Here is a 15,906-nt window from a genome sequence, read left to right as displayed (position 1 = left end):
TACAGTGACAATACTAATGAGAACAGGACATGATCCAAGATGAGGAGTTCTGTGCTGTAATCATTTCATTATAACATGAAGAGCTGTAAGTAGAACTCTCAAATTTACCCTGATCATGTTCTGCGTCTCACATAATACACTATTGTGGTGGAAAAACAGTCACTAGAAAACATTACAGCAAAAGTGACTGTATCTGTGTGAGATCAAAGCTGACATGGCATGTTCCTGTCAGATGCAAAAACACACATAAATGCTAATTTAATGCCATTCTTCAAAAGAGTCACATGATTTTTAATAACACTTATTTAGATTGTGCACCCACTTCAAATTAATCCCTGACCCTAGGCATGTCCTTTATTCCAGGAACATGTTTACAGGGACATTTTGCATGAAACACTTAGAAGTGTAGTACACAGCAACATTATATGGACAATTGTAATAATCAATGGTTTGAGAAACTCCTTTTGGTATCTTTATTGGTCCCTGAAAGAAACTAAATGAGTGTTTCTGAGTTCAGCACTGGATATAAATATAGCTTTTGTGCCTTTTGTTCTCAACTCATCTCATGTGATTTCTGGTAGCCAAGAGTCACAAGAACCGTAAGTTTTCCATCTGAGAGCACATCGAGCCACAGAGGAGAAAACGGTTAACAGCTTCTAGTTTTTTTATTTTTACTTTTTGCATAATGGTGGTAATGTTCAAGATCTCTGCTGTACTTCCTTCCTCATTGTCATTTTCTTATGAAAAGGTAAAGAGAAGTTACAGTCATTGGCTACTCCCCAAATTTATAAATTTCAGTTGTATAGACACATAGTAGGCCCTTTGTGCACAGTGCATTGTTTACTTCTAACCATCTTTTACCAACGATTGCACAACTGGTCAGAGGCAATGATGCACCTTTTACCTGGAATATATTTTACTTCAACTTTCTGAGCTAAGGCTTTTCCTTTTTTGATTATTAAGTTCTTCTATTAAGATGAGTCACTGACCCTTTTCAGATGTTGGGAGTCTATGTAAATCCATATTCAAAAGGACATGACAAGTACTTTAGGTATACCTCCTCTGAATTATTGGCAAGTCTTGCTGGCTTCCTTCCACCTGTCTAACCTTTTTCAAGACACCTTTGACTCAGCATTTCTGTGTCTAAGACCACATAGTATATTTATTTTTCAAACACTTGTAAAAGTTTGCATTTTCCAGTCACCCTTGGGCTAAAGGTTTGTAAAAATAAAGAACACTTTCTTCTGTAGGATGAGGAATCCTTGAATAAGCAGAATGAGGCCAAGATGCAGGTGATTTATTTAAGTCTGTGTCAATGATAATGATGTCATGGTTTCCAGCACACTGTGTCCACCCCATTGTGGGACGAAAGAATGTCAAGGACAGCTCCAAACACAAAACTTTGATTGTGCTAGGACCGGAAAGGCACAGTAAGAACTCTACTACACTCTTCAGTGTGAAACCTGCATCCTGCAGACAAACTATACAGCGTAGGGGAGAAAGAGCAATGGAGAGGGGCCTTATCTCAGGGGAAAGTTATGTGCTGAGGTACGACCGCAGACAGCCAGGCACCGGGGAGAAAACACTCCTAAATAAAACACACCAGAATTAGAATTATTGTCTATATTGTGTGTTTTGAACAATAAATAAGAAAAATATTTTATCAGAAGAAAAATGTGTTATCTACAAGTCAGGGTAAACAATGAGGAGCTTTTAAAAACTAATTTCTTTTCATTAGACATCAAGGCACCACATCAGAGCACTTTTAGAACAATAATAAAAAAGAACAGTAAATCATCACTAATCATTAGAAGCAGACAGGTAATAGCTGGGTAACTTTCTTGGTCTAAATAGCCTAATGAGATTAGGGATTTACATTTTATTTAATTATTGTGAGTCCAGAATGCTTGTGTATTTCTCTAAAGGTAAGAGCACTTACATCACAGCCTCCATTAACCACAGGTGACAGCAGGGTGTGCAGGACATTCGGATGGATCTCTGTGTATTTAGATTGTCCATGACCAACACCAAAATACAAGTCACCAAAATACCAAGTCACAAGGTCCTACTACAGCCTGACAGTGCTGTTTTGGCTCTTTTTCAACTATTGATCTTTTTTTTTTTTTAATTAAACTTTTTAAGAAGAAGTTTGGGGCTGTACATTTGTTATACTGTTATTAATTATTCCTTTAAGGGTGAAAATTCTGGTAATTGGTCCTTACCCTTGATTTCTAGATATTAAAATTTAAAGCATCAGAACATTCATTCTTATAGCCCTGCATATCTAGTTCATTAACAAATATGAATAGCTAACACCAGCTCATTTAAATAGTATGTCTTACATGAGTTCTCGCCACACTCTGTTTCTGTCACACTGCTCCCAAGAATCATTGGCTCTTATTATACATGTAAATGGCTATCATAAAAATAAAAATTTCATTTAAGATTGTTAATGACTTCTGCAGCAGTCAGACTTCCTTTAATGATCATCCTCTGCCCCTAATTAAACGTATTTATCTTTCAAGCATCTTTGGCTGAGTTCTCCCTCATAGTTGAAAATCTAAAACCTTAAGTCTTAATGGATATAACGATAAATGTTTATGTGTGGGATTGCTGAGATTCGAGAAACCTTCACTGAAAGCAAAATTGGAAACAGAAAGAGTACCAAACTTGGCACAGTATGTTAGGAAAAGGAAAAACAAATACACCACACTCAAACTGCCCTCAGTCCCCCCCCCACATCAACACACCATACACACATCACATACACACTACACACACACACACACACACACTTAATTTTCTTCACCAGTAGACCTGATTTTATTATCCTTTCATACACTAAACAATTACTCTGCCTCTGTCCAGTGTTTGGTAGCTTGCAACATCACAATAACAGATAGGTAGACTCTCTCTGGCCCTCTACACATATTTATAAAAATGATACAATTATTTATATTGTGAAAGAAAAAGTACATAATAGTACTACATAATAGTAGTCCTTATTAGGCTCTGGAATAGAGATTAAGGAGACACAAAGTCTGAATCAGAGGGGACAATTACAAAATTTTTATAGGCCACTTAAGTTTATGAAGCAGAACCCTCTATACTTTCACCAACACATCATAGGTTAGTGAGGTTCTGCTATAGGTGAATTTTAGGTTAAGACATTTCCATTTGTGCAGTGACACCAGAAGTTTTAACTTGAACCTAATCTGTTTTCCTTTTATTAAATTTGGCATTGGACCATTTTTATTTCCCTTAAGATTACTGTCAAACAGGAGAAATCATTATCAAGTATTTAACTGTTAAATAATAAAAAGGCTACCTGACCAGGTAAAAGTGTGAAATTACATTCACACTTAACAAAGAGAAATTATTATATGGTTATATTACAATAGGAGATGTCAGGAATGAACTAAAGTAAAATGACAGTTTGAAATAATATGATTTCCAAATAGCACACACACACACACACACACACACAGACTCAGACACAAGCCTTTACGTTTCTTTCTACTTTCAGTCATGAGAACATAGATTTTTGATTGTGTTCTGTGATTTTCACTGTTCAAATGGACACGTACTTCATGTTATGTGTTTATTACAAACATAGTTGATATCCAGCTTGCATTGAAACCAGCCCACAATGTTTTCCTAAACTTTAAGTGCTGTAATGTGACCACATTGCTTTCACTCCATACTCTGTCAACAGCTCTGCTCTCTATTCTGGAGGGGCAACGAAGAGAAGTATTTTAATTATTGTGGCTGCAGGTGTTCCACTAGGCAGCATAGAGGAGTTGGAAGGCACACAGGAAGGGCCGCGCTGTTCTAGACACTTACCTGGACCATCTACAGAGGCTTGCAGAATCTCACTGCTGTGCCAGCTGTGCTCCACTCCACTCTCCCTTATCTCATCCTCTTCTTCCTCTCTTGGTAGCAGAGCTTGGCTCATATGTGGGGAGGACTCATGGTTGGGCATGCTAGCTGGACTGGTCTCTTGGTCCAGAGGGTTTGCAAGACTGTCATCCTCCGCAATATGAAGCTTGTCCTCCTCATCTGTTTCAGAACCTGTGTCCACTACATTGTCATAGTTCACCACTGTGGAAGAGACACAGAGACATTCTAAGTGCTGCTTTGAAAATGTCGGTGCTCCCAAATGTTTAGTTTAGTTTAGAAAATAATTAATATTTTCATAACTAAATTACTCAACCATGTTAGGAAAATATAATTATTATCCATAATATTTTAGCATTTGTATCCTTATTCCATCGATTCTATTGTAGCTGGGTACTCTTAAATATTTTACTAAAAATGATGGAAATTTTAAAAAGCAACAGAAGTACAACCACTTAACATATGCTTATATTGCCCACATAACAAGACATAGTGCAGTTTGCACTTTCCACACTTCACAAAAACTTATAAAATAGATCTACAGTTGACAGTTTTATTAGATCAGTGACATGACATGTTTACTATATGAGATTGTACTATAAATACAAGATGACTTCAGTATTTTAACTGTAGTTTTGTTCCTAGAAACAGTATAGACATTCTCTCTCTCTTTCTCTCTCTCTCTCCATTTGTCCAGTGCACAGACACATACACAAACCTGTTCAATCTGAAATGCTTACTTTCTCTTCTATGTTAACTGTCATGAGCTAAGGTAATTTATATCCCAATCTTTTAAGCAGAAAATGAGGAAAAGCCATATCTTCTGGGCCATTAATACTGCTATTGAGATGTCTTCATAGTGTCATAATTACAGAAAATTTCAAAGTGACACAGGCAAGACCAACACAAATGTTAAAATAACTCACAAGAGAGAGTGAGCTGCTTCTGCAGCCCTCAGTCCCAGCAACGCTCAGTAGCTTTTCTTAAAATAGACAGCCTGTAAATAAGGTCTGTGAACTCAATTGAAGGTGGCTGTTTCTGAATTAGTCAGCCCTCACAGGCTCTCGGCCTACATGCTAGTACATAAATTGTCCACTTTACCACCAGACAAGAAAGATTAGAGTAATAAACACGGGGTATTAGCTCAGCTAGAGAAACACACCAGCCGTTACACACACACAGGATTGCCAAGAACTGTTAACCCAACTCTCCAGAAACACACACAAAAAAACAAGTCAGAACCATGACATCATGGGAACAAGAGGGAGAGAGAAAGAGGGGGGAAAAAAGCCAGTGGGGAAAAAAAAAAGCGCAAACAATTTTCAGGTTCATTTTGATTTCTCTGCGCCTAATAAAGCAATCCTCCGCTAAGTTATCAACTGAGCTATCTCAAGTGGCTCTTGCCAGCTATCGGATTATACAAAAGTGGCGGAAAAGGAGGAAAAAAAATTGAAAAGGATTGTGTGTCAGGTTCATAATGCTTTTGGAGAATTCTGGAAACATGTCTAGTTACAAATTTTAGTCAGTCATATCTGTTTGCTTTGACAGGTTCCCAGGGAGTAAAAAAGGAACAAAAAGAGAGAGATTTTTTTTGTCATGTGAGGCTGGGGACAAAAAGATTACACCGTGCATATCTGCTCATAATATGATCTTTGTATAATCCGCGGGTCTGCACTTGCCTTCCGAACAACTGCACAACAGGTGCAAATTAAAATGAAAACGGCAGCGGAGCCGGGCAAACAGAATCTGCTGACCTGGTTTGAATACCAATTGACGGGGGAAACAAAACCTTTTCAAGAGGTGTGACCACAAGGGCTTAGGCAAGTTCAGGCTGGGTAATGCCCTCAGATCTACAAAAAGAGAGATATTCCAACGTCTCTGCTCTAGCTGTGTGGCCCACATATACCTTAGTACAATCAATAATGTGCTGCTTTCTTCCCCCTGGTGACTGAGATTTAACCACTTCTTAGCAACAAGCAGAAGATTCTTTACAAATTTTCTGAACACTGAGTGGGGGCAGAGTGTGTGTGTGTGTAAGGGGGGGTATTCCAACAAAAGCTCCTAAGGCCTGGGAAGCCTTCAATCCACGTCCTAAAAACTGATCTCTGGGCACAGGAGGGATAAAGAAAGGTCCAGAGGAGTGAATAAAATTATCTAAGGCTGGACAGGCATTAAAAGGCCTTTATCCTGCAAAAAAAAAAAAAAAAAAAAAAAAAAAAAAAAAACATGCCTTTTAAGGTCTTTTTCTGCATGGACTACAATATCCCGTGTGACACGTGAGTGTTCCTGCAGCAATACAATTGAAATATTTTCTCGTAGAGAAAAAAGAGAGAGAGAGAGAGAGAGAGAGAGAGAGAGATAAATGATTTATGAACAGCCCTTGAGGAGTCCCAAATATCAGAACAATCTAAACAAGCAATGAAGTCATGTCTCACCATATAGGGTCAGGAGTACAGCATCCATCACCTTCACAGGCCAACAATACTTCACAACCTTTAGGGTTTCCACTCACAAATAGTAGTAAATACTTTTAAACTAAATAAATAACTGCTGTCAAGTTCACTTACAGATGCAGTATGCCATCTTTTCCAGAGCTGTGTTAACTAGGATCGCCATTCTAATAAGCCATTACATTAGCCCCTGCTCTTTTGTTGTTGTTGTTGTTGTTGCTGTTAATCCAGGTAAAGCAATTTATAGAAGACTTAGTTTTCATATCTAAATTCAAGTGAGAGTACGTTTCTTTCTGTTCTTTCGGGTTGACCTACTGATGATCAAAATTATATCCAACAATACAGTCCTGGATTGCACTCCTGTAACTATCCCCATTTCTGAACTCTTCAGATTTTCTTCTAAACATTTCCCTCAGGTCTAATTGGTAGATTTTTCTCAGAGAAAGTTTTGGGACAATTTTCATCAATTTTTTCCCCTAGGTAAAGGCCAGTACATGGTAGACTTACCCCATTTAAATTTTTAATTAAATGTAGGTTCATACCATGTGAGATATTAACAATATACCTTAACCTTATCTGTAAATAAGATGTTAAATTTTATATAATAACTAAGCATACACTTTTTTTTTTAAAGACAGGGTCTCACTATATAGTATTGGCTGTCATGGAGCTTGCCACGTAGATTAGTCTGGCCTTGAACTCACAGAGATCTGCCTGCCTAAGTCTCCCAAATGCTTGAAAAAGGCACACACCATCACACTTAGCCCATGAGGGACACTGGGTTTCTGCAAGCACCTATTTGTTGAACTTGCACTCCAAACTGTTCTAAAAACTTAAAAGCATAGACCTTGGCTTAGTTTATTTGGTCATTGTATTAGGTCATATACATCACCCCTAATATAAGTCTCAATGCAATTGTATACATGTATTGGAGCTACAGGCTAGCACAAAATAGTTACTTCAAAAGCCACAAAGAAGTGAGAGCCCAAAGAATTCCTTTCTGCTATTAGATAAACAAGAGGGAAGATGTACTGTTCGCTGGCTCAAAATAGACACTAATTTTACAACTGTCTCTGAGGCACAGCAAAAAGCCAACTAAAGAGCAGTAATAAATGTCCAAAAACAGCATCATTATCCAAAACTCTCACAGTAATCTTCAGAGAAATTAATTACAATTCTGGGTAACAGTCGCATTGGCAAAATACACCCATAATTATGTACAGGTACTGTACTGTATTACAGGGAAATATGCCATGTGATATCATGTTTACACAATAATTGATGGATAAGATGAAACTATTTGCATATGAAGTGCATATGAATTATTGGCATGGCTTACCGTTTTATGTTGAATCATATTAAAGTTTCATTTGCTCTAGAACTGTATGTGTGATGTGGGGTTACCAAAGGGTATAAAGACGATACTTAAATTTGCTTTATAGCAAGAGGGTCTGGAAAGATATATCTGAATCTGCATTACTAAAAACTTGTATTTAAAAGGTTGCATAGTTGATCTATAATAAGCATTATTTTCACCTTGCCAGATATCATTATATTAAACCCACTCTCTTCTTCCTCCCAAGTAAATAATACTCTAAATTCTATAGATGTGACAATTAATTTTATAGTCAAAAGCAAAGTAAGTAACAGCTTCTCTTTATTGTCCACAGCTGTAACTTATATTTTCAGAGTTTTGTATTCTGGTGACATGTAAGAGAACAGTAGCAAAATGTGACATTTTTATAATGTCTATACCTGCTGGAAAATTTCAACATTTGCAAAAATGGCCTATTATAGCATTTAAACATTGCCGATAATTAGCTTGACATTTGAAATTGCAGAACTATTGTTTTGAAGATGCCCTATACAATGTTACCTAACTAACCCCTCTTCCTATTTAGGCTCTTTCTCTCTCCATTATCCTGTCAGTTACAGTACAAATAAGATATCAGTAGCTAATGTATTAACATTTGAAAGAACTGATGTGAGGGGCAATACTTCCTCTACACCAAGAGCAGAAGTTTTATTGATGTAAAGGAAAATTACATATGCACATTATAGACAGCTAATTGTTAATAAGGTGGTCAACAATGATTTCCTATAAATCTGCTCAAGTTAAGTGTACCAATAGGACCTTCAATGCCATCATCAAACATTTATTAAATACTTACAATACAGTAAACTTATAAAAATACAAGGAGGCGCTATAATCACTTTAGGAAGCTTACAGTTATTTTACTTAGAGAAACAGAAACATGAAAGTGTGCTAGAGGAACAGTAGAAGTCAGCTTGTGAGTTGTGATAAAGCTGGTAATACAGGCAGAATGAGGCCAAGTGACCCACCAAAGGCCACATGACCATTTGGTGGCAATGCCCCAACAAGAAAGCATATCTTCAGGAGAAAAATGCATAATAATACAACTTACCAGCAAAGAAGGCAGTCTAAATTTTAAACTACACAAATCCAGAGTAAAAGAATGGAAATCCTTGGGATTTTAGGGGGAGGGGGATTTTTGTGGCGTAAGATGGAGATGCTTAATTTTAAATTGTTTTGATGATTGTTACTTTCATGGATCCCCTTAATTTGAGTTATAGAAGCCTACCAATTTGATCAATTACCAGAATCTAACAATACACCCTTGTTTCCTGCAGTAGTTTGGAAACAATAGAAATAAAGAGGCAGTTCACAGAATTACGAGCTTGCAACTTGCCTTCTTGTCCCAGCACCAACATGTAACCAGCTGTGTGGTCTTGGTCTATCACCCAAGGAAACTTCATTCAAATGGGTAAAAATAATGGTAATAGGTTCCCTGCTTATGAGATTGCTACAGGAGTCTAGAAAATTGTGCACGTGGTGGCATTTTGTGAAGCATGACACACTAATATGAAAATACAGGGTGATATAACTGTTAAAACAACTGAAATCACAAAGTGTCTTCCTTTGCTTGCTGCTTGAAATTTGTAGATGTTATAAGTAAAAAGAGGTGTGGCTATGTAGATGTCCCTACTTAAGTATGGTGCCACACCTTTGATGTTATTGCAAAAGTAGCTTTAAGTGAGAGGCCATATTGGCCAGAGTACTCTCTAGCCTTCTGTTAACATGGGACAGAGACATGTAGCCTTGTTTTTAAAATGTCTCTGAGATGATACAGCCTCAAGTTTAAAGAAGTCCTTTGGAATTCTGAGTCATTTTGGTTTCCTCATTTTTCAGTGCTTGGAGGTCATTTGACCTCCAAGTTTGGGTAAAGCATTAAACAAAACCTCTGTGCTTTCTTTCTTAGATGGTCTTTCTGTGTGAGAGTGTTGCTAGGGCCTCCCTAGACTTTCCATCTGAACTCTGGCCTTTATTTTATCCCATCCCTATGCATCATGCTTTCCCAGTATCTGCTACTCAGGACAGGTGTGGTGCCTGGTTTCAAGATTTTTAACCAGTGATTCTTGTTTTTTTTCAGGGATGGTTTATTGTTGATACATTTCCCTCATCACAGGTAACTTGTTACCACCTCTCTCTGCAAGGGGATGGGCAAAGATCACATGACCAAATTCAAGGTCCAATTTCTCACTTTATATTTGGGTCTAGTGACCACTACAAGGCAAAGACAAATTCAGAGATTTTCTTCCTAATTTGAGCATATGTCAAGGTGTCAAGGAAGCACATAAACTTAAACTTCCAAATTTAAAAGTGGGAACAGCTTTATCACTCAGAGATGGAAAATGAATTTATACTAGAAAGAGACTATGTCAATTCAAAATATTCAAATGGAATGTGCTATTAAGTGCAACACACTGTTGTAAAAGAATTACTACCAATATACTATAGTCAGCCTTTATAAACTAGCTTGGTCACTTTAATTTTTTATCCCAGGAACATTCAAAGGCATTAAACCTGCATTATAAATTAATGAGTTGTAAAATGTCAGCTGATAAAACAAAAGCAGTTTTGTATATAGAGATAAAAATGTTTCCATTTCAGATTAGCTATGTAAAAATATGCATATTAAGTGAAATGAGATAGGAATTTCTGCCATGCCACAATTCTGTGAGGGAAGACCAGTTTGAGGTTCTCCCCATTGCTTGTAATAGGAGCATCTTGGGGGCAATGGCAGTGGCTCATCCAACCGGAATCATTACTCGCTTCTTCTGTTACACCTGGAAGGGTTTTCAAATTTCTGTGTGCTAGTAAAAAGAGGTTCAAATTTTCATAAAGTTATAGAGACTCTGATTAAACTTGCACATGTAGGTAGTGGCGTCTTAGTTACATGATTTCCCCTCTAAACTTCTTGCTTAACATAGGAAACAGTAAAAGACAACGGCGGATGTGAATAAAAACAAGCCTCTTTTGCCGTCATCATAAAACAGATATTACTCAAAGAATGTGCAATAGTGAAGACAGTTATCTTGTAATACAAGACACTTTATTCCTAGGTCACCGTGTTCTAAGTGAAATTCATGATTTCCCAAAGACTTAACATCTGTGTTTTTTTTTTTTTTTTTTTTTGAGTAAATATGTTTGGTTTTCCTGTGTATCCATGAGTCATAATGATTTTGATCACCTTGCTCAACTGCTGCAAAGGAAAGCAGTCATTCATTGTACTGTTGACTCCAGCATGTTCCATTCTGTTTTCCTTCAGCGAGGTTTGTAGCTGTCATTTCCATCCTTCAGATTTTTTTTTCAACTTCACGCGCTGTTTGCATCTAAACTACAGCTACACTCCAAGGATATAACACATAGCTACCCCCATTAGTGGCTAAACGTATCCAAAAGCACCTTTTTTTCAGTAAGCCTTTCCTAGATGGTGCATTCCTGGAAAGCCTCAAAACAATTGCGATGTGCAAATATTTTATAGACATTTCATATCTATTTGCTATCAGTTGTTTAATGCTTTATTAAATACATCAAAAGAATTTATACCTGTTAACAATATGCCCAAAGGAAAAGGAATTTTAGGAGATTCTCTAATTGTTGGACACCATGATCATTCAATGACTTGCTTTATATAAACCACCAAAAATGAAGAAATAAGAGGCAATGTGGAAAGCATATTCACTGCTATTCCTGAGGCATATGAAAACCGTAATTTATTTAGGATCTGTTAGTATGGAATAATGGGCTTCTGAACCATCAGAATTGTTTTGGAATTTTTCTTTTATCTGAAATGAGGGTGGACCTTGTCTAGCTTTAAGTTTTATAGTCACAAGGCCTTGGGAATAAAACCTTGAATAAAACTGAGTATCACAAAAGGGGAAGTGTGTCCTTGTGTAATTAGATATTGTGTCTATCACCTTCCTCTGAAAATGTTACACAACTTTCAAAGTCCATAAAAGGTGTAAAGTCAGTAACTGCCAGGATACATTGGAATGTTTGGTTAAAACACACACACACACACAGAGAGAGAATAGAAAAACTGTAACATTTTCTCCAATTGTTATACAGTTGGTCCACTCCTAAACCTTAGCTGGGGATTTGGGCATTTTTCTAAGATACAGAATCTGATATACACTTAGCTACTATATCCCACCCAATTAACCATTTCCACACAAGGTAACTTGAATCTATATTCTCATGTGAAGTAAAGACAGTTTAAGGAAATGTTTTCTCTGCAAAAGATTTTCTGTGCTTCCCTGAGGCAAGGGACTGTGGTTCTAGCCTATCCATAAAAAAATAACTGCTTTCAAATATTTGTCAGGCGGACAGACCTATTTGGTGAGTTTCTTGGTTGCTGCAGTTTACCGGTATCAATAATAATTCTTGGGTCTAAGTAATGTTCTGTGGGGTTACTGCACTGCTTCTAGCCCAGCTGTGAAATAATGGGAAGGGACAGCTTTTCCAGAAGAAAATAATTCCCTTTAAGGCAGCTAGGGGTGTGGACCACCTTAATAAATCTTGGTGGGTAGGGGGCAGGGAAATCATTGGGGGGGAATAAAGAGTCATCTGTCTTTGAAAGAGGTGTGGCTCAGCAGAAGGCATTTGTGGAAGATTTTGTTCCTGGTAGAGATTAAATCAGTAGTTTTGTCCTGATCACCATGGCTTAAAAACATTGGTCATTACAAACTTAATCACATGCAGAGAATTTTAATCTTGGTAAATCTTGTCTTCTTCCCAAAAGAAACACCTAAAACAGGATCATGCGAGTGAGTGAGTAGTTCCTCATACTGCCCCTACAGGATTTGTCATAGAAATCTGTTTTATGTTACATCTAATACCTGGGGATAGCATCAAAACTTTATCTCCCTGCCCAAAGGATTTGATTCAGGTCTGTGGGGCTAATAAAATAATTTACTGTGCAGTCACCTCAACTAACATAGCAATACCCTTCTTAGAGGCCTGTTTGCAAAATAGCGTCATTGCACCTCACAATTGACAAAACCAGACAACGGTGAAAGGGACAGTGACATCGCAGACACAAAAGCTCAACACATTATGGCCACTCTAAACAGAGTACAAAAGGAAGGGAGTCACTGATGTGTAAACCAAACAATGTGAGGAGAAAAATATTGAATAATTTCTGTCATGAGGCACTGACTAAAGCCAGGCTCTAATTGAATTAAACTCCCATTTATTTGCTCAGGCCTAAACAACAGGCTGGGAGGAAGAAAGAAAGGGGGGGGGGACCCAAAAACAAAACAAAACAAAACAAAAAAAAAACTTAAGGTTTGCTCAACTGTTGTGAGGTACCACCTTTCCTCACCCCTGTATAAATTCACCATCTGTGCTCACAGGCACACATGTTCCCTCTCTCAACAAATGCACGGAGACCCTACCAAGCACAGAAGCCAAAAAAGCACAAGGCACACAAAGGCTCCCCAGGCTGCCCCAGGCCTAAAGGAGCAGAGGGGGAGAAAAGAGCCTTTGCTCATTGCCCAGGTGAGACGGCCTGGTGCGGCCTCTCAGCCTCGACACGCGTCAAGTAAAAGAAAGGTTAAAATTAGAAAATTCAATTTATTTGATAATTTCCCAGAATAATTAGAGTTAATATGGGTTAATTAATATGCAAATCTCTCAGCAGATGTTCTGCAGCAGGGCCTGTGTGAGAAAACAGCCTTTGCTTTCTCCTACGTGATTTTGGCTGTCAGTTATTGGGTATAATTACTGTAACTAACCGAATACACACAAAACCTTTGGAATATAAAATTGTTACAGTTCTAGCTCTGCACAAGCTGCTACTTTTCTGCAATAAAAGCGAACAATTTCTTTCAGAAAATAGGAGCCTTTTTGTTCCTTTCTTGATTTAAAAAGAAGAAATGAATCAAGTAAATGGCTTATCTTTTTCTATGCATAATTAGGTCAGTATTATATGAACATTCCAATGAGCAGTGGTACAAACGTACATATAAAATGATAGCTCAAACCACCTGCAAAATCACATAAAATTGTTTTATTCAGAATCTTTTTTTTTTTTTTGCTCCTCACCAGAACTTTGAAATGCTGAATGCCTTTCTTTCCAACATTGCCAACATTTTCTGAATTCAAAAGGACCCTACAACTTTATTAATTTTTTTCTCTTCAAAGACACAAAGGAATAAAGTGGCTAAATGTTTTTAAAGGTACATAAAAGGGTGGGCTCTTTTGTAAAAGAACTTGTGTGGAGTTTTAAACTTTTAAGACTGATTGCACTCTGAGTAGCTCTCCGTTTCTACACTGGCCTGTTCACCAGGCTGGGAAAGGCACAAAGCTTTACAAGCTGCTCTGCTTGGTCCAAGCTAGGGATACTTTTAAATGCTGTACTCAAGAGAGTACTCACTTTGTAGAATTGAAAACTTTGTTGAAAATTATTTTATTCTGGTGTGTGTATCCTTCTAAAAAGTGAGAGCTGAAAAAAAAAATGACAGGCTTAACTTTACAAATTTAGATTGTTAAATATTTGAATCCATTTTATGAGATTATCTCCAGAATAATTATTTAACCTCAAAAGTGGGATGTAATATTTTTACATTGGCTGGTATCTATAAAGTACAATTTTCCATCCATGTTTTGGATGAAGTCACTTGTCCAAATGCAGTTTTCAGAGAGGGACTTATGGATGGTAGTCATGTGACATTCCCTTTACCCTTCTAACTAGCAGTCTAAATAGTTTTCAAGTCTTACTTCAGTAAAGTGTCCTGAGGTTCACATTTCTGGTGTAACCTACAATCAAAGTCAATGAGTTAAAAAGAATAATGTTGAAACTCAAAGGTAAGAGAAAGAAAAACAGACAGCTCTATGTCTTAACCTACAAAATATTTAAGCACTTGAGACCTGAGGGTTAGAAGTAACGTACATACACATCTCTAGCAGTGAGTTTCACCCAGACTTGACCCTTTCTGATACCCCAACAGCATTCAGGCTAACAGTAAGTTTGCAGGAGCTGAGTGAACCTGAAGCCTATAAGTGTCAATGACTGTCAACACTGTGTTTCTGTGTTTGGATACACTAGGACACAAATAACAATGGCCATATTTTCTTCTTCTTTTAACAGGGAGAGAAAGAGAGAGAGAGAAAGAGGGAGATGGAGAGGGAAACAGAGAGGAAGAGGGAAAGCGAGGTCACAATCATAAACCTGGTACCTTTCAACTACCTTTATCTGTGTGAACTGTGTATTCCCAGGCAGGGCCGCAGCTGCTCTTCCTGCCACCTTCAGTCTGTCCCAGGTAGTGGAACTGGCTGACCCTGACCACTTGGTGGCAAAAGTCAGACAGTCACAGTGCAGAGCACAGTGCACACCCACAAGAGGGCTTTCATTTTACCTCCAGTGCGGTTTAGTAATTTGTATGGACTTTCCTCCCTTGCTGTAGACAGAGACTAAATCACATGCTGCTTCTCTCAAGTAACAAGTTACACAAATTAAACAATCACACCAACATTCATTTTCCCCCAAAAAAAAGAGAAAAGAAAATTTTCACTCTTTGAGGTGACAAGGAAACTTCCTCAGACAGCTGAAGATGCCTTGCTACTGCTGTAAACAAAGACACCTATTTTGTTTTCCCACTTTCTAATTCTTAGTTTTTCCTAAGCATTATATTTAAGTGTGTGTGTGTGTGCGCTCTCCCATACTAGATGAATATGGTGAATATTCTGGCACCCTGCTATGTCCTCACACCCACCTGAGTACCTTGGGTTCAAGTCACATTTGCCTGTTGGTTTCATTTCACTCCTTAAGACTGTCTTTCAGAGACAGATGTATGGTCTATGACCCAAGTCCTTACAAGAGGAGCAGTTTGAAGACAGCTATGAGTTTTACCCATTCTCTGGCCACACTTATCTCATAAGGAATTGATAAACTTTATCCTTCTGAGCAGAATAAAGCTGCATAAAATGATACTAAGAGTTTAAGACTCCTGCCTTACTGCAAGTTATTATTCAGAAGTTTATATAGTCTGCTAACACTTATCAGAAGTCCTGGGCAGAAAGGACAGATCCTCCATTTCATTAAGATACAAGGGAATGTTGGAAGTTTGGGGAAGATAATGGGCAATCCTCAAAAGTTCAAAATCTTCCTTGAGATGGAACAATTTCATAAAAAAAAAAATGATGGCTATTAACAATCTCTGGAGTCTTATCTGGGCCTGCTTGTCTTAACTT

The 15,906-nt window shown here is 37.6% G+C and overlaps 1 protein-coding gene across 2 annotated transcripts in view; it reads right to left on the bottom strand.

Moving 5' to 3' along the window:
* The window catches only part of Zeb2 (zinc finger E-box binding homeobox 2), a 124,057-nt gene that overhangs the window by 32,542 nt on the left and 75,609 nt on the right, over positions 1–15,906 (bottom strand). For both annotated transcript variants that reach the window (XM_051184735.1, XM_051184736.1), the window contains exon 3: positions 3,844–4,101. In XM_051184735.1, coding sequence (XP_051040692.1) covers positions 3,844–4,101 — 258 coding nt within the window. The remainder of the gene's footprint in view (positions 1–3,843; positions 4,102–15,906) is intronic.

The sequence above is a fragment of the Phodopus roborovskii genome, unplaced genomic scaffold (genome assembly GCF_943737965.1).
Source record: "Phodopus roborovskii unplaced genomic scaffold, PHOROB, whole genome shotgun sequence".
NCBI classification, from domain to species: domain Eukaryota; kingdom Metazoa; phylum Chordata; class Mammalia; order Rodentia; family Cricetidae; genus Phodopus; species Phodopus roborovskii.
The sequence above is the reverse complement of the archived record's forward strand: the minus strand, read 5'-3'. Positions and strand labels throughout refer to the sequence as shown.